Raw genomic sequence first — 27,915 nt, forward strand, 5'->3', positions numbered from 1 at the left:
TAGCTGCAGAGAATGCTCCTGTTTGGCAAATTTAGATTTATACAAATGTACTAGCAGGAGGCGAGCGTATGTCAGCAGGAAGATAGGTCTCATCTAGCTCTGCTTGTTTCGTTGCCAGCAGGTAACGTAATTGTCAAACGTGGTCTCAGCCTCAAGTAACAAATGATGCTGTTGTAGTGCATTGCAAGTGACTACAAGTTTAGCAAGTCATGACAGGGTGGGAGTTTTAAGTGCTGATGTGTAATGTTGAATATTTCCTATCTGGGCTTATGAGTTACTTAATCTTTTAGGGAAACTGCGTAGCAGAAAGTAAAATGCATCCGAGATTGCCAATAAAATACTAACATTAAAATTATTAAAATCTCTTTTTTTCATTGTTTGTTTTTCTCTGCAGGTACTTAAAGAAAATGCCAAAGCTAATGGAGATGCTAGAGCTCTGGAACTAAATGAGAAATTGTCATCAAGTGCCTAGCATGGACTATCTCAAGTGAAAAATCTTCCATTCATGCAACTTAATCAGTCCATCTTCCAGGAGCATATGTGGTTTGGGCTTTTCTGTTTGTGTCTGGTTTTGGTTTTTTATTGCATCAACTTTGTTTTTAGTTTTACTTTTTATTGAACAAAAGTAGGTTATTTTCTTGGTGACATGAGTTCCACCATAAAAATACACTTGATTTTAAAGAAAACCCCTAAATTTTCCTTTTATTTTCTTCCTCACTCACTTCAGCGCTATTCACAATGGGGAGTACTTGTCTCTATTTCCCCCTTGGCCACACACAGAAGTACAATATTAACTGCATTGGCAGTGATGCGAGCTTGGAAAGGCTTCTACTTTTTCTCTTTTTCTTGGCACAGAATCTTACTAGCTAAGTAGCAGCAAACTTTTCTTCTCTCCCAGATCTTTTAAAACATTCAGAGTTTTAAAATGCCTGTATTCCTCTGACATACTTTGTTTTGAAGTTGAGACCCAAATACACTTGGGACTTCATGCATGGTGTCAGTTTATGTTTTTTAAAATATTTCTGGTTTTAGCTAATCTTAATTACAGCAGTGTATCCTCTTGACTGCAGGCTTCAGTAAACATTCCCATCAAGAAAAGTTTGTGATCATCAGGGACAGGGTCATATTTATAAGCGTGTGTAACAGGCTCTGTTTATGTCTTAGTAATTCTGCTGCTGACTGCTTGATTGGATGAATCATAACAGTGTTCTTAAGACGTGATGTTATTTTACCTTTATGTACATGAAAATTAAAAAAAAAAAAAAGCAATTATTCTAGTCTGTTACTGTTACCATTAGGATTTTCAAGCTGTTGACAAGAGTCACAATAGCTGTCTGTTTCCTGGTTTAAAGTTTTTTAAAATTACTGTCTGTCCACGAAAGTCTTAGGACGGCTCATACGATCCCATATGACAGAGGAGAAAGGGCACTTCCAAGGCGTGCAGTGGGACTGCATTGAACATAAACTTGGGTTTGGAACAGACTGTCTCAGGCTTAAAGAAAGCAGGATGCTGAGCTGGGATGTGGGGGGGTTTCTATTGCACCAGCCATGTGCAGTGATCTCTGGAAAGGAGGCGAGAGCTGCGAGCGTGCCCCTGTCATTTTAAAGAGGAAAACCAAGCTCAGTAGGCTGGGGTTTCTACTCTGTGGAGGTGAGTAGAAACCTCTCTGAATGGCAAGAATCCCTCCTTGTCTCCCACACTTTTGTTCTCCCACCCATCTCAATGCAAAGTACCATCCTTAAAAAGATTTTTTTCGGTAAAATTAGATCAGCTGTGGTTCCCTTCACAGCCTGCTGTCACATAGTCTTGAACTATCAGTAACTGCAAATATTAAAAGGGAATGTTGCAAAAGCCAGACTCGTGACTCTCAAGACTAGCAGTAACTTTTTTTAGCTTGCTGCTATTAAAAGACTGGAAAAGTTCTTACAGCCTATAGTTCGTATCCTTGGCGTGCCGTCTTGATATTTGTGCCTCCTACTCGAGTGGTGGGAGAGCCGTCATTGACAGCCTGGCGACAGCACAGTAAGGGGCTGCCTGCCCTTGCTAATCTGTGAGGCAGAAATGCTTGTACGTGAGCGTTACCCTAGACTTTGCTCAGCACTAAACCTTAAACACTTCCTAACACCTAGGAGAACAGACAAGTAACAACAGGCCAGAGAAACCAGCTAAGTAACCGTCAACTGTGAATATTCTGTATTAGAAAAAAAAAAAAGTATCTTTTTTCTCTTCAGAAGACCGTGAAGTTACTTTCTCTGTGATCAGTGGTGAACTCCTTGAACAAGTTTATTATATAGCCTGAAGTTGTATTACATGCCCCGTAGGAAAAAACCCAACATATATCTGTACCACCCACTCACTGAAAAGTGCTCGGGGAATATGAGTTTAAATTTAAGCTTCTGTAAAATTCAACAATATGAGGTGAAAATCTTGTTCTCCTCGTTTTTTTAACAATGTATAGCCTCTACAAAATCAGCACTTGTAGAAGGTCTGCTGTAACACTGAAAAAATTTGTAAATTCATGCAGGTTGAGATCGCCCTATATTTTATACTATTGTAGAGCTCAGCTTTAGAATGTGAAGTAACGTACAAAGGCACATAAGCATCACTGAGTTGGGGAATGAAGAGCTGTTTATGGATTTCACTGCCTGGGAAGTCATACGTTCAGCTGCAATTACAGTAAAGGGGAAAAAAATAAACATTCCCCAGCTGTAATTTGTTTTATTATGGTGGTTTATGCTGAAGGCAGAATGGAGTGAGATCTAATGAATTTCAAGGTAGAACTTTTCTCTGCTTCAGATACGAAGGATTTTACATGATTCTTACATTTACTTTTATACAAACATGACACAATGGCTTGCTTCTGAGAATTTCATTTATTTGTTTGGGTCATGCATGTTCATCTCATTCTTAGTATTTCCCCAGAATCGCTGGATTGGATTTCTACTCATCTTTTGAGCGTCTCTCAGAATGGTATCACAAAGTACAGTGGGCAATTGCATTAATTGAGATAGTCTTCCTAACCTTAGACTTTAACAACAAATATGCAATACTTTTGTTTTAAACATTTTATATTTTTTAAAAAATAATTATTTTTTAAATTTGTAGATATAAAACCCTTAAGAACTGTTTTAATGCTGCACAAATGCAGCATGTACCATTTTGCAAGGAAAAGTACATCCCTAATCCTGCAGCCCAGCTGAATATCATCCTGGATGTCTAGAATTTAGCTTTCCCTCTCTCCAAGTTAATTTGCTTTCCACTGATTTAACTGAACAGCTGACAGTTAAATAACTTTTAAATTTAGTGCTCTTAGGGGAGAGAGGGATCATTTTGAGTTTGGTTGCAGTGTGGAGTGATAAATACTGAGATAACTCCTTTATGCATGCAGTGAAATCACTCAAACAATAGCAACGTTCCAAATATATATTCCTGTGTGATCTGAATTTATAATTAGGCCCTCAAATCCATCTGCTATAATCATACAAGTCAGTGCTTAGATAAAGCAACATTCGGTTGTGCCATACTGCCATGTGATAGGATGGATGGATAGATAGATGGATAGATAAAGGAAATGTGCAGCAATACTTCTGTCTTTCTCTCTGTTCAAGGGTTAGACTCTGAAGGTTTTCCTGGCTTTTTTTCTCTCTTTTTTTTTTCTTTTTTTTTGACACCATACACTTTTAGAACCACATTCATCGATAACCTTGTATTTCACCTTTTTGCTGTTCCTCAGCATACTGAGAGGTGCAGCATCCAGGGTACGTGGGGTGGGGGAGCAGATGCACCAAGCCACACTAACTGCTGCTTCACCGGCAGCCAAGTACATGGGCAAAAAATGGCAAGAGTGCCTAGAAGGAGCTAGAGAAAGACTGTTTGGGAGGCTGCCCTCAACCCCAAATCTCTTGCTATGGCTGCACCAGTGGACTTTAAGTCTGCAACGAAGGCAGAGCCCCCTGTAATGGGGGGAACACACAGTGAGACTGAAATAGGGATTCAGAGCAGCTCAGAAACTGCTGCACGTTGTTGGGATTTTGGTGTTGCTGGTTTCCTGCTGCTTGTAGGAAATGTAACAAACACAGACCTGACCTGAAAGCAGGCATGAGGCTGGGAGTCTTTCCCACCGAGTTTGGCTCTAAAGAGCCTGGCCACAAACAAAATGCAGAAAGGTCGTCTGCGATGGTGGCTGTTCTTCGGCTTTTACAAGATGTGAGTGATTTCTAGGACTTTTTACTCACTGGAGGAAGTTCAAATGTAGGAAAGTTTCTGCATGCTGGAGTAATGTGATTAATTGCTGCAGTGGCATTCCTGGCTGACTGCATCGATTCAGTTTCAGCTGTCACCGTGCAGGTCTGGCTTTTCAGAGAAGCCACCTGCAACGCATGGCTTGAGAAACCTGCTTTTCTGTAGAGCCAGAAGCACAAGAGACTTGAGACATGGATTATTGGAGAAGGATTATCTGAGTCCTCCTGAATTTTCTTCTCTGGGCAATGGATGGTTGCTATCATAGCTTCTGCTGGGAAATGATACTGATATGTTTCTTTTGCCCTACTCACAGTTTTTCTCCTTATTTCCAGGTGGTTTTTCTTGTTTTTTGAAGCAAAACAAAACTCATAATGTCAGTTACATTTTTAGGCGTTCTGCTGCAAACCACCGCTAACTTTTATTCAGTCAAACAGAGAAGACAAGAAATAAACCTTAATAAGGCATCTGCTAATTATTAACTTGCATTTTGTCACCTGTACCAAATTTATTAGCTAGTTTTAATGATCCAGTAACTTATTATAATAGGTCCAAAACATGCATCATTAGATATTCTGATACCAGTTTTTGTAATGCTATTTCTACATACAACATACACCTTGTGTGCAGCTGGAGGAATTTACTAGACCTGATTTCAGTAGTTACACCAATCTAAAACCAATGTAACTTATGGCAGGACTGGGCTAACCATGCTTAATAACTGAATACTTGTGTTCTTAAAGTCCTTTAAATACTATGAATACTTTTGTATGAAATCTGCTTGTAAAATTTTAAGTCAATCCTTAAAGTTTTTCTTCTACAGTGAAGTATTCTGTTGTAAAATCGGTGTGAAAATGACTGTTAGTGTTGCAGAGCTGTTATTTTTGTGGCTGCGCAATATCATATTAGTAATCATAATAGCAACAACATCCTACAGGGACAGGGGAAGACAAAATCAGGTGTGTCTAAAGGCTGCTGCTTTAACTCAATGCTGCTTCTCACTGGAAGAGCCCACCTGCGAGAGTGGCCAAGGCTTGCTCTTGGTGTTCAATCTTCTGGGAGGTTACTTTCACTGTTTCTTTTTAATGTCTTTCTGAATTTTCTTTTTTTCAAGTTTCAGCTTTGTATTCTGTATTTGTTTGAGCAGCTCCAGAGACTCACGAATGGATTGAAATCCTGGCAGAAGAATAGAAACAATTAATTAAATAGTGGTTCCTTTCAATACATTAAAAGATTCTTCTTTTTCTTTGCAGAGGTTTCTGACCTGCATTTAATACACAGCACATTAAATCCAACCTATTGCATCATTTTATTGAATACCATGGACATGCATTAGCAGCTTGGCTTGCCAGCTCCTTGCTCTAGGAATCATATCTTCCAATACATTGGATGATACCAAGCATAATTACACATAGCTGTAAACTGCAGTTGACATCAGACATCAGATTAGTGGTGTGGAGTAAAGAAAATACTATGTCTGTCTTTAAAACCAAGGGTATTGCTAGCCTTAAAGCCTATTTTTCTTTCATTGAGCATTGGGTTTTTGGTTTGCTTTGGGTTGGGTTTTTTAAGTACGCAGTTCTTATTTTGAATCAAAGACTCTGTGTTCCCATCGGATACTGACACTGTTGCTCTGCAGTCTGCCTACCCGATAGCAAGGTTTGTGCCACGGATCTCCCAGAGTTGTAGCAACTGCAAATAAGAATTATGCTTCACCTGAGACTTTGTCATGTGCTTCTGGGAGAATGGGAGCTCAGCTTCACCAACTAATTTTTTGTGCATCTGTATATAAGTATATAAAAAGAAAAACGGGAGAGTGCAGACATACTGTTTTCCAAAACGGAGCTACAGAGCACCTGATGCCCCTTTTTTTGCACCACCATACAGTCAAATATTGTCAATAAAGACTGGAAAAGTAGAATTGTAAGCTGCTGTTAACCAGCTGTTTCCACATTGCAATAACTTTCAAATTACAACATAGTAGTTCTTTACATTTGTCCAGTGTGTCAAGTAAGTGTCAACTTATTAGTGAGCAAGCAGCCTAACAGTGGATTAAAATTAATTCTCTTCCTCTTTTTTTTTTTTTTCTTAAAGTGCTTATTGTAACATGGCAGCTGATGACATGTTTTTCTTTTTCTTTTTGGAATGATTGTTTAATATGGATTAATTTTGTCACTGCTACAGTCTAGATAGTGTTCAACCAAATCACTGCATACTGCTTAGAATTTTAAAATTCCAGACATGTCTCTGATTTCCAAGATGCCAATCTGTGCTGAAGCACAAACAGCTGCTGAGACAGTCTAGAGGCTGCCTCTGTGCCCTTCATGCTGCTCTGCACTTCTTCAGTGGCCTCTTTTCCCCCATTTTGGGGATCAGCCCCTGCCAAACAACTGCCATGGGAAAGAGCAATCCTTGGACTTGAGTTTGCACACAAGCATGGCCAAAGTTTGGTATAAACAGATCTCTTCTGTCATAAATTTCTGCAGGCAGGAATTTGAAGTTAAGGACCCTCTCCTTTCAGCACCAGAATCTTTTATTCTGAAATTTCTTAGCTACAGCTTGCTTTGAGACGCTCTCTTGTGCTCACTCAGATGGTCTTGTAGACAGCCAAACCTTCCTGTGTCAAGCTGCGCAAGGACCTTCGCTAATTTAGAGCTTGGTTTGCCACAGCTTTGGAGCTGGGCTTGTAGGTGGGCTGCAGACGAAGGAATCAGAGCTGAAGTAGAGAGCTGGGGTCCTCAATCACAGACAGCTTGGAAGACGAGAACCAGATGCTCGAGTTTCAAGTGAGAACATGTAAGATGTGAAGCCCTTGTGTAATGATTTTCTGCCATCTGTTCCCTTGGAGAGAGGGCTGAGATTTTTTTTGGTTTTTTTTTTTTTGATAACCTGATGTGTCCAGTGTGTTTCCATGATCAGCTGCAAGTGGAGAGTATTACAATAATTAGGTTTGAGTGACACAGAATAGATTACGGTGGGCAAAAACCTTCCTTGTGCTCAGTGCCAGGTGAAAGCCTTTCTAATTGCTGCTGAAAGTTGGACAGCCAGAATCGTCTCAGATTGGTAAAGCAGTTCATACTCTGTAACATAAATTACTGTGACTGTCCCCATAAGAAGCAGCTGCCGTGTATTCAGCATTATCTAACTGCTTCCCTCTTCACGTGCACAATGTATGGTCTGTGTCAGGCAGCTGTAACTCATCCAGGTGCCTCTTTCTCCACCCACTGTTTGTTAAGAATGGGGAGTAAAAGTTGGAAATGATACAAAACCATCAAGTGTGATCTCAGCAGCAGGATCTGTGCAAAAGGGAATGACTTGTGCCTTCCAATGAAGGTGAGGGTCCTTGCTAACAGAAGAAATAGGTGCTCTAAAAATTCTGGAAAACAGGTTGTGAAATCACATTTTAAATGATCTTACCTTGAGATCCTTAAGAAGAGAAAGCAACCTGTGTGCAAATGTCATACTGGCTGTTTGCAAAGACAAGCGGGCTAACCCATACATGTCTGTATATGGGGTTTGGGAGAGAGAAATAGTAATTTTAATGTCTTTCTGTCTTTACTGTAAAGTATTTTCTGGAGCAGCAAGTTACCGTAGAAATTTATTTTAAAAATGAATTGCGTGAAAGCCCATCCTCACCTGATCTGTATTCATTTTGGATTTCCTCAAGCTCCTTCCAAATCTGTCTTTCAAATCTGGTGATTCTCGCATGCAGGTTTTTTTCATCGCTTTTCATCTGGTTCAACTGCTTTTCATATTTCTGTGGTTTATCTATTTGTTCTAGCTTTAGTGAGAGAAGTAGGAGCTCTTCTTCTACTCTTTTTTCTGCTCTTTCCTTTAAATACATAACACAGGTTTATAGTAAGACACTTTAAGTACGCCCACATTAACCTGCCTCCTGCCAACTATGCGTTCAATTGGTCTTGCTTCCTAATCCTGTGCGTGACAGCACTGAATAAATGCAGGTGAGGTCTGGTACCCCAGAAGATGTGTCGATCCTCTCTTCCCCAATGAACCAAATAAACTGGGAAATTGGGGCTGGGCCAGAGCAAAGGTGGTTTTTTTAATTATTATTTTCTTTATTTATTCATTTAAATCCTGTGATTCGCTGTCACGTTTTGCAACGTGAGACTGGGAACTCAGACAACCCATGTCACGTTGCTTTCATGCACCCATCTCGAGCCCAAGCTTTTCCGACCCAGAGGGTGCGACACCGTGGTGTAAACCCGGCTCGGCTGCTGGCAAGAGCAAGGAGGCTGAGCCCTGTAAGGGCTGCCTAACCGAGGGATGGCAAGCAGTCCTCTCCCTCTTTTGAGCTCAGCGCAGCTCCTGGAGGCAATTCACCCTCCTCAGAGGCATGCTCAAACCCGAGCAGCGCAGCTGCCCTCCCCTTCCTTCGTCTTCAAGTTGCACCGAGTCCTCTGGTCAACTCCAAATCCGGTCAATCTGCTCCAAATCCTCCGACCGTCTTTAGCCCTTGCAGGCGAGGGAATCCTGTGGGCCTAAGGCGATGGCTCTGCTTCCCAAGTAAGGTGTTTGCAAACCTGGCAGAGCTGCCTGAGCCTAAACAGAGCGTAGCGTGGTGGTGGAACGCGCTCTTGAGTTTACAAACATCCCCATGCAGTGCAGGTGGCTGGTGGAGTGAGTCAGCTCCGGCTGCTGCTCTACGCTCCCGAAACGGCTCCGTCACCACCACGCAGCCTGCCAGATCCACCCATCCATCCATCCATCCGTCCATCCATCCATCCATCCATCCCCTGGTCCTCTCAGCCCCAGCCACATGCCGGATCGCGTGTCCTCCCAGCCTGCCCGAGGGACAGAACCGGGACCGCTGCCAGGGCTCAGCAGGGACCGGTGCCCTTCCTGGCACATGTTGAAGCTCATCTCCCACTGCTTTTCTCCAGCATTCCTGCTGAGGTTTCCTTCAGCTCCCAGGCACTGAGCTGTGCTTCCACTGAGATGCCACCCAAAGGACGACCATGCGTGCCGCTGTGTACGTGTGTGCGTACACAGAAAAACAAACGCATTCCTCATTCAACCTATCTAAGAGTGGCTTTGAAAGCTTTAGCTCCTATTAAATGCTGTACTTTTTGGCACAGCAGTCTCCCTTAGGGGAGAGTAACCACATATATTGGTGTGTTTCCTGCAAAATAATCACAACAACTATTAGGGGGGAAGGGAACTCAAATGGTAACTTTGAGATAGCAGCTGACAAGTCAGAAATGTTTTTAATATCATCCTGGCTGCACTGAGTGTTTGTCGCATTGAGTACGAGAGATCATCATCAGGCAGAATAAATGGAGATTAAAGTTGAGGAGCGTTTCAGTTCCAAAAGTGACTTCTCAATCTGGTCTTTGATCAGCAGCCTTCATCCTGGTGCTAAGACACAGTGATCATGTTTCAATCGTTTTTGAACTCTGAAGCGGAATGAACTGCACACAGCAAAGGAGGAAAAACTTTAAAAGCTGCGAAGGAACTAATGAAAAGGCATTGGTCCTGTGCCAAGCACTAACTGCTGCTGTGGAACCGAAACACACTGCATTTTAATGTACTGACAGCAGGTTGGTGAGGGTTTGTCTGTGTTTAAAACCAGGCAGAATCTGCACAGACAATCCCTGCCTTTTCCGAGCTTGCCGATGAATGGAACTGGGTGGTGTTCAGTGGTGGCACCAGCGCTCACCGTGGGACAGGAAAAATGCCATCGTCAGGTACGTCGGCGCTACACAGCTGGGAAGTGGTGCCATAACCAGGGAAGACTTTATTTCCCAGGATGAGCAGAGCACTGAGGGATCTCCATCCTCGGAAACAGAAATCACTTGGACGAGGCTCGAGCCCTGACTTTGTTGTTGGCCCTGTTTGGGCGAGGGGTTGAATCTTACGACTTCCAGCTATCCCTTCCAAGATCAATTAATCTAGGATTACATGATTTCCACAATTCACCATTTTGCTGGCTGTGTCCTGAGGCACCTGCTTTTGTGTCAGGTCTCAGTTTTTTTTGTGTTGGTGACTTGGTACCTGCTGGGATCAAGGTGACAGGAGCAGTGCTCCTCTCTCCCAGTCCTGGGAGGGCTGGAGGCCACCCCAGTGCCCTGGGCTCCCAACCCAGAAGGTCTTACCAGTCTCTCCTTCACCCAGTTAAGCAGCTGATGCCTGTGCTGGGCTTGGTCTTCTTCAGATCGTGTCAACCGCGCTTCTGTCCACTTCCGATGAGTCTGCATCTGATCCCTGAAGTCACTTAGAATACTTGTCAACCTAAAATTATGGTTATTTTTTTAGTAACCAGACTAAGGCTTAGTCAGTGTTATGGAGGAGTCTTGAGTCACTTGAGTAAATTGTTTAAATTACTCCAAATCTCCTCAATAGCTTCCTAACAAGCCCTAAGCTCAATTATTTTATTAATCCCTACCTTAAAGGTTGTACCTACATGACAAAATGTGATTTCTGTGATGTGGTCTATTTTAGGAAAATATCTGAGGGCTGAAAATGTTAATTTCCCATTTGAATTAACTCTATTCAAAGTGAATGAAGAACCTACACTATCCCATTGAACATTGACTGCATTGCTGGGCATTGGGGAGAGCAGCAAAATCACTTGTGGTCTGAAAATGAAGTTCATAAGGATAAAAAACATGTATAACTAAAATAAAAAGAGAATGCAGAGTTGCCTTTGAGGCAGCAGTTGGATAAAAATGCGAAAGCCCACCCAAAGGGAGCAAAACAGGCAGCACCCGGAGGAGACAGGGAACCGCAGGAAAGGGTAGTGAACAAATGCTGCTCGGGTGAAATCTGCAAAATGTCAACTTAAAGGGAACTATATGGTTTAGATTTTGCTTTTCTTGTACTGCAACACTTAATCTGCAACATGAACCATGCCAAGATGTGAACTTAGGTCCAAATTGTAGTCTTATATAGACATTTCCATGATTATGCATATAACCTGACTGTAGGAGTGTCACAAAGATTTTAATGTAATTGTATTCATTTCTAACACATGCTTGCATGCAAACAATGATCGCTTGAAATTTGTTTGGGCCTCAGTTAGCATACAAACCAACAGGTAAGGAGCAGGATTTTATAACTAGAGTTAATGCCTATGGCACTTCTAATATTTAATATCCCTTTTCAAAAGGGTGTTTAAGTGTTTTTTTATACTGAGTGATTGATAACAGCTCTGTATCAGTCTAATGAAGTGATAATTACTGTCAGCAGTGACTGTAAATGTGATAAAAAAAATTAATGATAGCAAAATCTAAGTGCTGTGTTATTGCAGTTTGCTATAGACAGTGTCTTTCCAAGACCTTCTACACAGGCAGCCTGTTAGGTCAGTTTATCACTATTACTCATTTTAGTAGTTCTAAGATTTGATTTTTCAAGAATAAAAACTTCTACTATTGAGTTTGTCATTTTCAGTCCTACCATGCACACGTGAACATGCACACAGTTTGCTTCCTGGAGCACTAATCTTTGTTCATGAGAAAATAAAATGATACTGTGGTAGTATGCTGATGATCCAGACCAGTATCCAACCTGAGCATGGGAAGGGGAGGTGTAAAGAGCTTTTTTCAGACCTGGCAGTAAGCCGTCTGACTGGAATAATGGGAATCACCATCCAAACCCTGTTCTGGAAAGGTCAGGTAGGGATGGAGACAGCATTCCGTTGAAGCCACCACTGCCTGCCCTAAGGTCATGGTTCATGACCACAGGATCTTCATACCTGAGGATTAGTGAACGGGCTGGTCATTACAAGAGTTACAGCTCTGTTCGACTGCCACAGCAGGCAATTATAGGACTTGTACCTCCTCAGACAGATCTTTCATGTGGTTATTTTCATACATACATATCTCTATCTCTATCTCTATCTCTATCTCTATCTCTATCTCTATCTCTATCTCTATCTCTATCTCTATCTCTATCTCTATCTCTCTATATCTGTATCTATCTCCACCACGCATAAAACAAAGGTCTCATGAATTGTTTGTGTTACGATTACTGAACAAATTTGGGGAGTATCATTTAATGGGTAAAGATGAATCAACCATGAATGGCAGAGTTGATGGTCAGCTTTGTTCAAAGGCTCAAAACCAAACTTTGTATAGCTGGCAGCTGGCATTTGACTTTGCTTCTATTTGTCCAAAGTTGGAAAAGGGAGAAGAAGCAAGTATTTAAACCTAAAAATTAATTATTTGAGACTGTGTTTAGGCAACTTAGAAAAGATTTGGTATATCTGCCTTGGGGAGAAGGGGGAAAACTACAGAAATAATTGAGTTTATAAAAAGTTATTTAACAAATACTGAAAATTATTGCTATGAACCTCACCACCAGTTACATGAAGTTGCACGGCCTGTGTGGTTCAGACCAAATGATCACAAAAGTCTCTTTGGGATGCAAACCCTGGTGTGGTTCTGCTGAGGAGATGAAGGTGCCTGGGGCCCACCTCAAGGGACATGCTTGACAGTGACAAGATGATGATTAATAATAAAATTGTTAATAATAATATTAATATTTTTATTATAACATCGGTGATTTCTTATTCATAATAAAACAGTACCGTGTTTTATTTTATCTTAAACTTTGATTAGCATCCCTCCTGCATGAGGGTTACAAAAATATACCTAACAGGAGTGAGGCTCCACAGGCAGACGATTTGCCATAGTCTTTGGCCCAACAAAACCCTGAAATATTAGTAAGGGGATACTTGTGGATATATAATAAAAACATGCTCCAGTAGTGCTACAATAAATTTTCACATATGAAAATATATCTATTGGCAAGTGAATTGACTTTGTGCAGTTAAATGCAGCTATTCCAACCTAACCAACCACAAGAGATAAGCATCCACTCCCCTGTGAAGGGCCAAATTTCTGAGCAAGGCACAACTCCCATGAAATCCTGAAAGATGTTTAAAATTCATCCAGTTTTCAGTAACAATATCAGTTTGTACTTTTACAATACAACTGCCAGCTCACAGTCAAAGGCAACTGGGTCCCAGGCAGCTGCTTGTCAACTGAAGAAGTAACTCTGGGCTTTAAAGCTGATTTAAACATGGCAAGTTTTATGCAGAAGCTCCAGTCTGTTCCAGAAGTTAAATTTTATTTCAGCTCTATTAAAAGAATGTATAATCTGCTAGACATTTAAAGGAGCAATACAAAAGGAGACAGACATTTCCCAAAGGGCATGCTATTTTAATTAGATTTTATTAACTGGAATAAAATCTCACATTTAATAAATAAGTAATTTGGATTTTATATTAAATACACAATGCCAGCACATCTCAGTGTCTTGAGAGGCACCTCTTTTCAAGCTTCCTATTTCTGATGACAGTTTCAGTAGGGTCTCATTAACTTTTGAGAAACTAGGCGTTTACCTCAAATTGGTTTTCCAGTTTCTTTCTTTTCTGGCATTGTTCTGTTTTACCTTCCCTCTTATTTTGGTTTCATTTCTTGACCCTGTCACATCATCTTGATCGCCATCATTCACTGCCCTGTCTCCCTGTTCCTCCTTCCCTTTTCCCAATTTTAATTCATTGCTCACTTTAGCTGTTATTTCCCCATTCACCCCAATTCCTTTTCCTGTTGTCTTGTTGAGAACTTTCTTCTGTTTAAACTTCTAGCCTATTTTTACTTCTGAATACAATTCAGATAAAATCTTAATTAAAATAAATCTTTATTCAAATACTTCACCATTTTAAGGAGTGGAACTATTGCCTTTGAAATATCGTTATTGCAGAATTATTATAATTAGATTTTCAATTATTTGTGCTGGCTCTGCTATTCAATGCTGGGCTGTTTTGCATTGTTCTGAATATGGATGCCAGATACTTTTGTTCATTGCATCCTTCCCTGGAGCTCCCTCCTCTCTAAAACTCAAGATTAAAGTGACACCCTAAAAATACTTCTGCAGCCAGAATAGGAAGAATATACTAGGTAAGTAAGAAACAATAAATCACAAATCTGTGGGCACATGAGGCTGTGCAGCTACTTTAGCCTTGTGCCCACCTTTCTTCATCAGCAGCACTCCTGCCCTGGGCGGCTGTCTCAGAAATGGGTAGACAGTGCAAGTGCATAAAGAAAATACCTTGTTCTGCACATTAGGCAAGTCACAAATAAGCCCCAATTATAATGGTAAATAGTGTCTTTGTATTTGGTGCCCTTCTTTTAAGTATGGAAATTTAATTGGTTTCATACCTTTCTTAGAGGGTGGCATTTAGTGCCTCATTTGAACAATTAGCTTGCAAGACAATGTACTTTCATTATGTATTTTCATTATTTTATGGCATAGATCTTCATTAACCTTCTCTTAGTGTTTTGAATGGATGTTAATTAACAGGTTTGTTTTGCTGTTTCATGGCAACCTGTTCATCACACTTAAGTATTCAGGGTGAATTATCATAATGAAAAACTCTCCATCACCTACTTGAAATCCAGAAGTTGCAGTTCGTGATGTTGATCTCCCTGGACTGTCTTTAAATTTGAGCTTTGATCAGAGTTGGAAGTCTCTATCTTGCCTAATAGCTGCATTACCTAATGAGAATTCAACAGAGAATGCCTTTATGAGCAAGACTATGAGCATTACATTTAAAAATGCATTGTGATTGCAAGCATGGAAAAAACCCAGCTAACATCAAGGTGCAGCCACACAAAACCCAACTTTTCTCACAAATAATTTCATTCAGTAAAGACTGAAAACTGGAGCTTAGAGTCACAAAGGCTGTAAGACCTGCTGAAGCCAAAGTCTTTGTGGATGCAGGCTTTGCAATTACATGCACGGGTAAGCAATGCTCTTTTTATTTGAACGAGGCACCGATCAGCACTCAAGTCTCCCCAGCGGTGGCAGAAACTGAGAGGTAAATCCCTGAAAGCGCGTGCGTGTTGCAGAAGTGTTGGCTGTCCAACACCTAAGGGCATCCCAAAGAAGAGCAGAGAGAGGAGAGGCTCACTCGCAATAATAGATGCTCCAGTGGCTGCAGCACTAAGGTGGTACCCAGGGGACCCTGTTCAAAGCATCTCCCACCTCTCCGTGTCCGGGCTGGGGCGTGCATCCCTGTGGTCTCTAGGCTGTGGAATATCCCAGGTACCTGATGCTGTCCCGCAGTTCTTTGGTTGGAGCTGCCCCTTTCACGGGATCATTCCTTGTCAGGTTGAGGGGAAGAGAGACTGCTTCAGCAGCCTGACCTGCAGGCTGAGGGTCCTCAGCTGGGATGCAGAGGACAAGGTGGATTTGCGAGGTGAAGCCGAGCACCCCACGTCCTGCATGGACGAAGACATGCGCGTTCGCCCTTGGTGGCAGTGGCCTGATTGCATCGGGCCCTATGGGTGGAAAAAGCTGGAAACACCCTGTCTAAAAATTGCAATTTCAGCCCTCAGGGAGTCTGGTAAGCCAGGGCCCTGAGCCGCTCGTCCATCATCTGCACACATCTGACTTTGCACATCACAATTGGTGTGAAAACGTGAAGCCGAGGGCATCCAATGCATCAGTGACACAGCACAGTGGAGCAAACACTGTGGATGCTCCAGCAACTGCATCTGCTATTTCAAGAGAAGCTGGATGTCCATGTGCCTCTGGAAGATGGAGTGCGAGTGACTCAGAAGACTGGAAGCCACCAGAAACCCATTACTCACACATCCTCACCCTCCAGGACTTTTCCCTGTGCAGCCTGGGTTACGTTACCTGCTGCTGCAAGTAGACACTTGATCTTGAAGGGCAGTCTGTGAGGGATGAGGGATTCAGCCTGCCTACCCGCAGTTAATCAATTAAAGGGCATGTGAAATCCCAGGAGTTTTCTTCAGAGATTTTACACCAAATGAGCACAAAAAATGCCTGGCAAGGAGATGCCACCACCTCCTTGGTAGCTGTGGCGCATCAATGTCATAAAAGTGCCACTGAACACTCATTACTTTGATTTGGTACCTTCTTTTACAGCAACAGGTGACTCCTTTTCAGAAATCCTTTCCTTTCTTCTTTCCTACCATCGCATGAGAATAATTTTTTCCCTTTTCAGCTGAGAAAGTTTCTTCTGGATCCTGCTCCATGTCTACCCTGACTTATTTTTACATAATTTTACGTGTACTGTTTCATGCAACTCTGACACATACACATACAACTGCTCCCTTCCCCATTTCCAGGTGAAGAAGAACATTTTTCATAGGTATTCAAGGAGGCAGATGTCCAAACAGTGTCTTTTAACAGAATTGCAGGTAAGATATCCTTGTTTAAGTTCTGTCATGATGCAGAAGAGGACCTTGGTTAGGCAAGGTACACAATGACTGGCAGTGTGCCTTGTGCAGCTGAAGATGCAGCCAAAATACAGTAATGAAATTATATTCAATACCAGAGTGCATGAGACATTGAATGTCCTACATCGGCTCAATCCTGAGGGCACAGGCAATGTCTAGTTTGAAGCAGGAGCAGAGAACCATCAAGCTGCATGTTTAGAAACCTGAATTTTCCAGTACAGCTGGATTCCTGTAAAATATTACTACCAACATTCCTGATCCTGCTAGAGGCTCCAAAACTGCTACTGAGCATAGCGAACCTCTCACAAGGAAAGGCCAGCGATAAGGAACGACAGGCAGTAACAGTTGTTAGCCACTGTTGGCTTACCTGCTCTGTGGAGAAAAAAACCACTCTCACACAAAACACCATTTTCCAAAATTTTTCACTGTTACAGTTTCAAAAGCCTTTGAAATATGGCCAAATTTAATATGGAATTAGATATGTACTATTAGATGCCTCCCTGCCACCACCTTAAAAGTAAACTGGTGGATTTAGATGGCCTTTTTTAGCTAAAAAATGTCTGCAACTGATATTTTGAGATGCACTTCAATATAAATCATACTGAGAAACAGTAATGGGTCATTACGATCTGAGGATCCCCAAATCCTAGAATATTTTTATTATCTGTTATTACCTTACATCTATTATAAATGCCACTACCAGATTGGGATGAGTGGTGTCCCCTGGGTCCGTACTGGGACCAATACTGTTTAATGTCTTTGTCAGTGACATGGACAGTGGGATGGAGTGAACCCTCAGCACATTTGCAGATGACACCAAGCTGTGTGGTGAGGTTGACACGCCTGAGGGACAGGATGCCACCCAGTGGGACCTGGACAAGTTCAAGAAGTAGACCTGTGTGAACCTCCTGAGGTTGAACAAGGCGAAGTGCAAGGTCCTGCACCTGGGTTGGGGCAACCCCCAGTATGAATACTGGCTGGGGATGAGTGGATTGAGAGCAGCCCTGCCAAGAAGGACCTGAGGGTACTGGGGGATGAAAAGCTGGACATGAGCTGGCAATGTGCGCTTGCAGTCCAGAAAGCCAATTGTATCCTGGGCTGCATCCAAAACAGCGTGACCAGCAGGCTGGGGAGGGGATTTTCCCCTCTGCTCCCCTCTGGTGAGACCCACCTGCAGTACTGCCTCCAGATCTGGGGTCCTCAGCACAAGAAGGACATGGACCTGCTGGAGCAGGTCCAGAGGAGGGACACAAAAATGATCAGGGGGGCTGGAGCACCTCTCCTGTGAAGACAGGCTGAGAGAGTTGGGGTTGTTCAGCCTGGAGAAGAGAAGGCTCCAGGGAGACCTTACAGCAGCCTTTCAGAATTTAAAGGGGGCTTAAAAGAAAGATTGGGACAAACAAATTTTTAGCAGGGCCTGTTGTGATAGGACAAGGGTTAATGGTTTTAAACTAAAAGAGGGTAGGTTCAGACTAGATATAAGGAAGACATTTTTTATGATGAGGGTAGTGAGACACTGGCACAGGTTGCCCAGAGAAGTTGTGGATGCCCCATCCCTGGAAACATACAAGGTCAGGCTGGATGGGGCTCGGAGCAACCTGATCTAGTTGAAGATGTCCCTGCTCATGGCAGGCGGGTTGGACTAGATGACCTGTAAACGTCCCTTCCAACCCAAACTATTCTATGATTCCACAGTATCATGGAAAACTTATTTTTTCTATTTAAAATCCTGACATATTGTATAAATACCATATTAGTCTTTAATACTGGTCAGCAATTAGGAAAAGAAGCTATATAGATCTATATATGCATAATCACCACTCACCAGGCATTTCACTGTAGGCTTCTCTACTCACCTTCTTCTCAAAATCTCCAACATAAATTTTAAGGGCAGAGTGAAGGCCATAAACCTCTTTATCAGTCTTCTGGGCCTCGCGCCTGATAACACTGATGTCTGCTGACAGCTTCGCAATGCTTGCTTCGCATCTGCAGTCAAACCAGAGACGAGAGCCTCTGCAGGGGGACGCTGGAGGGTGGCTGAAGGCAGATGCTGGTCTCCACGCGCTGCCTCTGGATCAGGTCCAGCCCCCTGGGACCACCCCGGTGGGTAGCAAAATAGGCAGAGACATCCCACTACAACAACCCTGATCCCCAATCCGCTTCCAGACATTACCGCCCATTAAAATGCTGCTGGAAGTGACGGCGAGGAAGCGGGAGGCAGCCAGAGGCAATGCCCTCCGCTGCAGCAGCGATGCTCCTCGTGCCACAGACCTCCTCCTGGTCCACAGCTCGCCCTGCCAGACCGGGTCCCCCCTGATTTCCCACTATCCAATCTCAATAAATGAAATTAAAACTGAAGCGTAAATCGAGAGGCTAATCTGAACCCAGAGCACCCCCAGCTTTTGGATGCCCACCAGGAGGGATGGCATGATGCTGCCACAGCCACCCCAGCCGGCAGCCTCCGCCGGCTGGACGCAGATGTTGAGGAAGATCGCTTTGGGAGTGAAAAAAAACCTTGCTGTTTTGTAAGGAGCATTTGCCATTTGCTATTTAAACTCTTCGGTTGCATTCACTAAAATACCTCGTCACATTTAAAATGGGCAAGTGAATGATTTGGGAGTGGCAACGTTAATTGAGTAGCCCGGGGATTGAATAACATTCAGCCAGCCATCCTTTCCAGGTAGAAGGAATGACTGTTTCAGCCTCTGTAATATATACATATACATTGTGCATGTATAGTATATATTTACTTATATACATAATTTTTTTTAATGTAAGCAAGAATACTTTCTTTAGTGTGTATGTAAATATATATATACACATATAAAAACCATTATACATATACTTAACGTGAGCAAGGAGACACAGTTCCCCTCCTGCACCCCTCCTTCACGCTGTTCACCCAGGAGTAGCTACCTACCCCAGTGCCAGGAGTACTTAAAACAAGAGTTTGGAAAAAAAGTACCTTAAGGCCACAAAGTAAGGCACAATTTAATATAAAAACACAGAACAGAGGTTGAATGAGGAAAACAGCTAATTTTTAAATTGCCACAGAAATTATCCTCCAAAGCACCACCACCAAATAAAGCTGGTGCTGTTGGCAGATAAAGGTTCTGAAGAGAAATTTTGACAGTTTAAATAGACCAGCTTTTTGTCATCTCCTGAGGATGCTTAGATATTGTGACACACCTGCAGAGCGTGTAGATCAAGCAAATAAAAAAAAGTTTCTGCAGCTAACAGGGGCTTTGTACAAAGGCTAGAACTTTGATCAAAAGAAACCCTTGATTTGGAGAACAAGTACAAAATAGCTGTGAAGGTGAACACGGATCTGGAGAGGGAGCTGGCTGCTGTCACAGCTTCTCCAGCAGCAAACCTAGAAAAGGAGCCAGGAGCCGGTGAGGGGAGGTTGCAGAAGGACCATGGTCCCAGGGGATGGAAGGTCCCCATGGGGACAGGCAGCACCTCGGGGGCTCCTCGCAGCTGCAAGTCTGGGTGGAAACGTTGACGTACACGTGCACAAAAAAAATGAGGCTGCGGTTGAGATAGTCCAGCTCCTTCAACAGAGATCAGGGGATCGGGGCTCACCAACCCCTTGGGAAAATCCAACCCCAAGGCAACAATTGCAAGGCTATGCAAGAGGTCCACAGTGTGAAAAATGAAGAGGATCAATGGATCTGTAGCAGTAAAGAAGACATAGCTTCAGTTACAAGAGAAAGAAACCTGAGTATTTGTCGTGGTTTAACCAATGTCCTATACAGAGAATACATAAAAACAGAGGATTTGATGATAGGATCCAAAAAGCTGGAGAACTGGGCTTCCAACTACATCTGCATTATGGTGTAGCCTGAGGGGTCAGAGCCCTGCCTGGGGACCTGCAGTTGTGGTGAGCTTTGCAAAGACCCTCAGCACTGCTGATGTGCCTTAAATGCCTGGTCCTGCTCAGACCTCACTTTCCCCACACATAATGTGATTATTATGTGCAAAGGAGTTAAATGTATGATTGCTGTTTGGCAGGCTGAGTCCTGAAGACAATGGAGACGCTTGGGACCTGCTTAAATCTTGCTCTAATTTGGGATTTCATGTAGGAGACATTCAGCAGCTTACGGTGAGATCGTGGTTTTCCAGTCACGCAAAGCAGAGGCTGGAGTGTGTGCAAGCAGCAGCAGAGATGGACTGGGAATGGTACAGAAAGCGTACTCCTGTGAGATTTGTATATATATTAAAAAGTATAAAGAAATAAAAGCCTCTGATGATTATATCAAAGCATTCAATTAGAGATGGGAATATAGCTACCTGCTATATGTTCAAGGATCTTTATCCTCCAGAGTCATGGAAGGAATGGTATATATTGGGCTATATACTTACCAAAGTGTTGCATTTTCTGAAGGGTCATGGGTACACATCAATGTTTTTGATAGTCTAGTACTATGTTGACTTTCTGTCTGAGCAAAAAAATGCCCATGAGAAAAACAAGTAAAATGTAACCATCTGCGTAAAGTGCATTGTTTATTCATTTGTGGATTCATTTATTCTTTTGTTGGTGAGGCTGAAGAGAATGAATTAATATTTATCAGAAGTGTGGCTTTTTTACAGTTCATTACCTAATTCTTATTACTGTAATACATATTCCCATGTCCAAAGGAATTCTTATGAAGAGTTAGAATACAACTAAAATATATAGTTAATTCAATGGGAATGCCACCATAGCTGAGATGCTGAAGGCTTTTTTTTAAAAGATCACTGCCACTTGACACATAAATATTTACACAGTGTAGAAATGTAGTCAGAAGGTCCAAGGATTAATGGACAACTACCTCAGTAGTTGGCAAGATGTGTCCATCTCTTTTTCAGGGAAAGATAGAGTAGAAGAATAGACACAGTTTGAATTACAAGGACTAATCCACATTAATCCTTTACACATGGCAGAATACAGGAGGATAAATCATCTGCTGTGAGAAAAAGCAGTGACTCCATTTAAGGCTCATTTCATCCCAGATAGTCTTGGACTAAGGTTAGGCTACAAATCAAGAAGAAAACTGTCATTGCAAGTTTGCATTTCGAAGATTTCTATTAATTCAGTAAATGTAAATTGCATGAACACGTGCATTTGTCTCCAGTCACTCTGGGCACTCTTTAATATATACAGCAATTTTAAATCTGAAACTCAAGATCAAAGGAATGTGAAGAATCAAAATATTAATCACCGCTGTAATGGCAGTCCTCTGCCTGTCAGTTCTGGCTCACTCCTCAACCACGATGCTGGGGGCAGGTACGCGGTTAAGGCTTGGCATTTCCAGAGGGGAACTTCAGCAGCAAGACAAACAAGCAAGTGCTGATGATTCATGAATCACACAAAACCATACTATGCTTTAGCTTAATGGCAATCATTCACATAAAACTGCATTATAATATTGCTGTTGAAATGCCACTAAAACGTCATCCCCGGCTCTGCAATACCAGTTTGTTTGGATGAAGCTAGAAAACCTGCCATTATCCTTTTTCTCTCCTTAAAAATAAATGGGGTCTAAGGACTTATTTTCCAGCATCATAAGATGATGACTTTGGTCCCCTCGTGACGGTTTGTTATGTGAGATTGCAAATGTGTGTTTTGGGTTCCAAAAATGGGCAAGGAAGGAAGAGGAACCTCATAAAACCTGTTGTTGTGCACCTCAGTGAATGCTTGACCTCTTTTGTCTTCTGTTTTTTTTTCTTTATACAAGTAGAGTTGGACTGGTCATTTTTTTCCCCACAATTACCCTGTTTTCCTTCTTTCCCCAAGTGCTTTTTACTTTCCTTTGCTGCAGGCAAATGCTCCAGCACAAAAGATGGGAGCAAGCCCCGGTGCAGCTGACAATAGGAAGCATCATGCCTAGGAAAATGCTGGGAAAAGAGGAGCAAGACACCTCACCAGTCGAATGTTATGGCTTTGCTAAAAGCATATCGTCTAGAGAGTCTGCCAACCCGAATCTGAAAACATCAGGAGGCTCTTGCAGGATCACCTCCTACTTTGTTCCAATGCTAATCAACCACAAGGTTAAAAAAACCCCCATCTTTCTCCTGCCAACTTTGAATATGTTGGCTTCAGCTACTCGTTTTGGATTCTTGGGTCTCTCTGCAGTAGTCTGGAATCCTTTGGTACCCTATGATTTTTTTGCTTTCTTTCCTGGAGGGAGAAATGGAAATGAAGACATCTCTGGGTTTATTTTTTTCTACAAACTATACATAGATGTATACTTCTGTCAGCCAGAAATTTTCCTCGTCCTACCATCACATTCCTGGCTCTCCTTTACACTATATCAAGTTTTTAATTTCAGGAAGGGGACTCTGGGCTCAGTACAGTATTCTGGTATCAATCTCTGTGCCATAAATAGAGCTAAATAACCTCCCTGTTTACTGGTCCTCTGCTTCTCTTGTCCAAGACCATACTCCTGGCATTTCTGACACTGCATCATTGTAAGAGCTCACAGTAAATTATTTACCTGTCATATTCCCCAAACTTTTCATGGGGCACTCAGTCGTGAAACAATCTCTCATTGGGTTTATAAAGTACATTTTTTTCTCAATCAGCTCACATTGCCAATATTCCTGGTTAGACTCTATTACCACCTTGTCCTCACTTGACTAATTTTTGTGTTATCCACAAATGTCAATACCACTGTTTTGTATAAAAAGCATACAACTGGCCTTTGGAGTAAAAAAAAAAACCAACATTAGAAATATGCCAGTTCAGGGAGATTTCTTCCTTAATGATTACTTTTTCTGATATATCAGTTCAGACAGCTCTTAATCTGTGTGGTCCCTTGATATTACATACCAGAGTTTCACTTTGTCTTTCTTTTAATCATAATATGTTGGGTTACAAAGTGTCCCATGGAAGTCCGCCTATGTTACATAGTGCAATTACTTGTACCAAGGAAAACTTGTAATCTCACCAAAGGAAGAAATAAAGTTTGCTCAACAAGACCTACTTTCCAAGGGAGGAAGTAAAGATTTTATTGAAACAACAGGAGAGTTTAAGTAGGAGGAAATAACTGCTTCAGCTGGTCTAGCCAGACTGGAGAAGAAAAAATTACCCAAAATCTTAAGTTTGTGATGAAGAATAAGACAGGAAAATATAGTTATTTTTTGCTGGCTTGATAATTTTTCTAACATGGAGGGCGTGAAAGCACAGATCTGACACTAAAATGGAGATATAAAATGAGTGTGAAGTACATTTATGCCCACTCTGAATATGCTCTGTACAAATTGACTAGAAGACATGAAAATTACGGCCATGATGAATTCTTTACCTTGCCACTCTTCCACGCAGGTCTCCAAGACACTGGATATATTTATGATCCAGACTTTGAACTGCAAAATTAGTTTCTACTGCAGCACCGTCCCTTGTTCTTATTTGCCTCTCCAAAACCTGTAAATTCAAGACCATTAATGCACTTTTGGTTTTCTGCTTTGTGGTTTTTTAAATTTCAAAATACGCTTCAAAGCACCATTTATAGCAGCAGGTCTAAAAGCTTGTTTTTCTTTCTTGGAGAAACTAACAGTGTGTTTTTCTCAAAAATCTGTGTATGCATAAATAATATGTCCATGTTTCTCTTTAAAAATGTGCTTTACGTTGAAAAGTCTAGCACACAAAAATTAGGAAATGCAAAAATTGGGAAATTAATTTTACTCTTTTCCTCAACATCCGCAGTACAGTGCAGCCCATAATAAATAATGTACAGGGGTTTTTAAGTCAGGCTCCTTTCAACAGGGGATACCAGGTGTTTCTAGGAGGGAGGTAATATATGGCAAGCTGAGTGTTTTGCAGCAGCCTGAGGGCATTGCAGCAAGGCTTTGCAGGGTGGACAAGGCAGAGCAGAGATGGGCACAGGATCTCTGTCCCAAGCCTGGTCTGCCCATGCTGCAAATGCATGAAAGCTTATGTCCCAGCTAATCCATCGCACTTGGCATGCATAAAAAGATGCCTTCAACACACATAGTCCTGCACGGGGCAGGTTTTAGGTCCAGCGAAGGCATGGACCTGCTGTTAAAGGGCATTACAGACACATATGCACAGCCCTGAATGGGGATGCTGGTCAGCATAAGCAGCTCTTTAATGTCTTGTTTTACCTTTATTGTTCAGTATGTGGGCTGGTATCTGATTTATTGCACCGTATTATCTAAAGATGGAAGGAGTAACCGCCCTGCAGGCTTTTCTGAAGTGGCTCATCCTGATGGTATCTGAATGTGTCACAAGCATTAATTTTAGGAAGCCCTCGTGCAGCTACTGTGACCTTTTACTGATACGGAGCAGAGCAGGAAATGATTTCTAAAATCCCCCGATTTTACTTCTCAGGATGAAAGGAGAGGCCTGGGGCTGGTATTTGAGTGTAATTCAGCACTGTGTAGCACTTCACCTGGTCAAAGCACAGCTTTCATCCTTTTTTATGCAAATACCCCATTTTTGCAAAAATAAAGTGGCTTTTACAGGCTTTTTGTTTTAAATGTTCCCCACTGAGTGAATTTAAAAAAATATATATAAGTAGGAAAGGACAAATATCAGGGAAAATTTCAACTGTAAATGCTTAAAGTTTGGCAAAGTTGTTGGAGATGGGTTTGCCCATCTCAGGGGCTCGTCCCACTGCCGGGGCTGTGGGAAGGCACAGGGACAGCCCGGCTGGGTTTTAGCAGGGTTGTGCCGGTGTCCCAAGCTCATGTGTCTGGATGCAGCATGAGACCCTCTTCCCCTGCAGCCGTTCCCCTGCAAACAGAGTCAGGGCAAACATTTCCCAGTCAGCTGCAAACGGGGAAGTTGTGGTGGCACGTGCCAATACCCCTGGCTGTGAGTCCCCACTTCTCCAGCAAAAGGAGAGACATCAGCATCCATCAAAAGTGGGGCACAGGTGAGTGGGGAAAGCTGTAGTAACCCTGGGGTGAAACGTAGTTCAAATCTGTCATTTATGCAAGTATTCCAGAATAATCCTGGCCCCCCTGCACAGAGAGTATGGATAACTGAAATACTGAGTATACCAGGCATTCTTATTTTTGTTCCATGTCAGAAAATAATGTTCTCAAAAGGTTGAATGTACTGGACAACTCAAATATATTTTTGGCAGTGTATTTGGCAATGCAAGTCTGATGCCACAAGTCCACCAAGACAGAGGCACAGAATGGGACCACCGCTCCCTCGCTGGCAAAAGCAGCACGAGACGCTCGTTCATTAGGATGGAAAGCAGCAGTCTCCTGTTTATCGAGGGAAATCGATATTCTCCTTCTCCAGTGAGTTCCCTAGGCTCCTGGCAGCGGTCCCGTCTCGGAGCTCACCACCCTGGGCAAAGGAGAGCCACGCACACAACATCGTGCTTGTGACTGATGGTCAACCTTGGTCTGAATCCAGCCGCTCAACTGAGACACCATTATCTTATGGTTGTTATCAGAGGTTATGCCAGGCACGTCTCCCCGCTGCCCCTAGGTTTTTAGTATCCATGCTTTTCTCTTGCAATTTGCAATCCTCTCCTGGGATCGTGAAGGATGTCTTTATCAAGGGTCTGGTCATTTTCCACCTGGCACTAATTGGTTTGATGTCCCTGATGCAGCAGCAGCCGGGGCATTTTTCTGTCTCTGGCAGAGGGGGTGTGTTTACTTGGGCTCAGCTTCATTCCTGGTGGCAACGGCATGCCAGCATCTTCCCCAAAGCAGGCTTTTTTGAAGGATATTCTTCCTGCTTTGGGGAAGAATTGGAGCATGAGTGAGTCACATTTCCTGGCAGATCTTCTTTTTTTTTTTTAAAAACCTTGAGAAATTGACATTGCTCAACCACTCTCATTTGCTGCATGCCAGGAGCAACTCTCCAAACCTCCACCAAGTCTGTAGTGGCTTTGATTGACATGTCTCACCGTGCTCTTTTCTGTGCTGTCAGTGCTCTACCCTTATCAAATCCTCACAACCAAAATACACAAAGCAAACACCCACCTGAGATTAGGACCTAGAGAAGAGTAATTTACAACCGAGGGAAAAGATTAGATTCAGATGCTGATAGCATCTTAGGCATTTTTCTAGCAAAACAGTCCTGTACATACTTGATCTGGATAGGGTTAGATCAATTGGATGATCTAAAAGAAGTAAGTGGGTTTATACCATTGCTTATTGCCATAGTATCAAAATCTTGACAATAAAATCAGTATGAAATGAACACAGACCCTAGTTTTAATTCAGATTAATTTCAGGTGAGCCATGATTGCATACTTCTTAAGATAAATGTACAGAAGATCAAATATTTCTCCAAGTACTTGAAAAACAAAATGCATTGTCAATTTAGTGGCATTTGTAAGACATTTAACACTTCAAAGGACAAAACAAATCTATGGAGAAGTCTGTTTCAGGATATTTTGGTATTTTACATCTTTGGCCCAAAAAGTTGTTGGTAAATTTCACATACAAATTTGACAAGTAACAGCAAATAATCAAACGTCTTTAGCCAGAAAAAGGGCATCCCATGCATTTCCAGCACAGAACCATCAGTCAGTTTAAATAAAGCGTGAACCTGAACCTTCATTCCTGTCTGCACCGAGCTTTGTGAAACGTTTCAGCAATATTTGATTATGTTTGCATGCAGAAGTTTCTATAAAGCAGTAGAACATCTGCATGGGGAAAACTAACAAGTAAACCCAAACTTGAGTCTTGATGTTATACATTAGAAGAAAATAAAGTTTGCTCCTTATTTCCCTTGAACTCAATCTCCCACACTCTGACAAAACAGAAAGAAAATAGAATCTGAACCTTTGAATTAAAACAACACCCAAACCCATCAATCTGATTTTTATTTCATTTTACTTTCCTTTTTTTTCACTTTACTTTCCCTAGTCCCTTCCCTTCTGTTTTCACAAGTAACTGCAAGTGCCACTATACAAGAAAAATCAGAATTTAACTAAAACATAGCTGTCATGTTGAGTACTTTTCTGGTCCTGAAGCCAATATTAGTACTGGATGGACCACAGGCTAGAGCTGCACCACTAAAGGAGGGAAATGCTGCTTGGTGTGGGTTACCTCAATGTCCTGGCTGAGCTTTTTAACGATGCTCGTAATGGTCTGGATGTGGTTTTCCAGCAGCTGTCGGGCAGCACTCTCCCCATGCTGATAACCTTTGCTTCCCTGGAGGTAGGAGATGATGTCGTCTTTGATTCGGAAAGCCTGATGGAGGAGGAAAGCTGTGGTCCTTTCCTGGCTGTATAACCGCTCTTCCAGCAGGCAAGCCCTGTCTCTGGGGCGAGGAGGAGGGGAAGGGTCTCTCCTGTGAACACCAAAAACCCTGGTGTCACACCAGTCATGGCAAGCAAGCCAAGCGATGTTAAGTATTGTCAGTGTCCTGTCCGCAGTGGGACCATTCTCAGCCCTCGCTGTCCAGATTGTCTGTCGTACCAGGGGCTTTGATGCTCCCGACCATTGCTTATGCATCCCTGCAATACC

The 27,915-nt window shown here is 42.3% G+C and overlaps 2 protein-coding genes across 7 annotated transcripts in view; one reads left to right on the forward strand and one right to left on the reverse strand.

Moving 5' to 3' along the window:
- The window catches only part of TTC37 (tetratricopeptide repeat domain 37), a 52,079-nt gene extending 50,881 nt beyond the window's left edge, over positions 1-1,198 (forward strand). For all 6 annotated transcript variants that reach the window (XM_010578021.1, XM_010578020.1, XM_010578026.1 and 3 more), the window contains one exon: positions 395-1,198. In XM_010578021.1, coding sequence (XP_010576323.1) covers positions 395-472 — 78 coding nt within the window. In that variant the 3' untranslated portion in view covers positions 473-1,198. The remainder of the gene's footprint in view (positions 1-394) is intronic.
- Positions 1,199-5,309: 4,111 nt separating this feature from the next.
- On the reverse strand, positions 5,310-27,903 carry FAM81B (family with sequence similarity 81, member B). Its single transcript, XM_010578084.1, has 7 exons — positions 27,496-27,903; positions 23,760-23,878; positions 18,327-18,456; positions 14,651-14,757; positions 10,354-10,489; positions 7,877-8,072; positions 5,310-5,416 (listed from the first exon to the last, which is right to left on the reverse strand). The coding sequence occupies exons 1-7, from the start codon at positions 27,901-27,903 to the stop codon at positions 5,310-5,312; spliced, it is 1,203 nt and encodes a 400-aa protein (XP_010576386.1).
- Positions 27,904-27,915: the final 12 nt, after the last annotated feature.

Source organism: Haliaeetus leucocephalus, unplaced genomic scaffold (assembly GCF_000737465.1).
Source record: "Haliaeetus leucocephalus isolate CR32 unplaced genomic scaffold, Haliaeetus_leucocephalus-4.0 Scaffold598, whole genome shotgun sequence".
Taxonomy (NCBI): Eukaryota; Metazoa; Chordata; class Aves; order Accipitriformes; family Accipitridae; genus Haliaeetus; species Haliaeetus leucocephalus.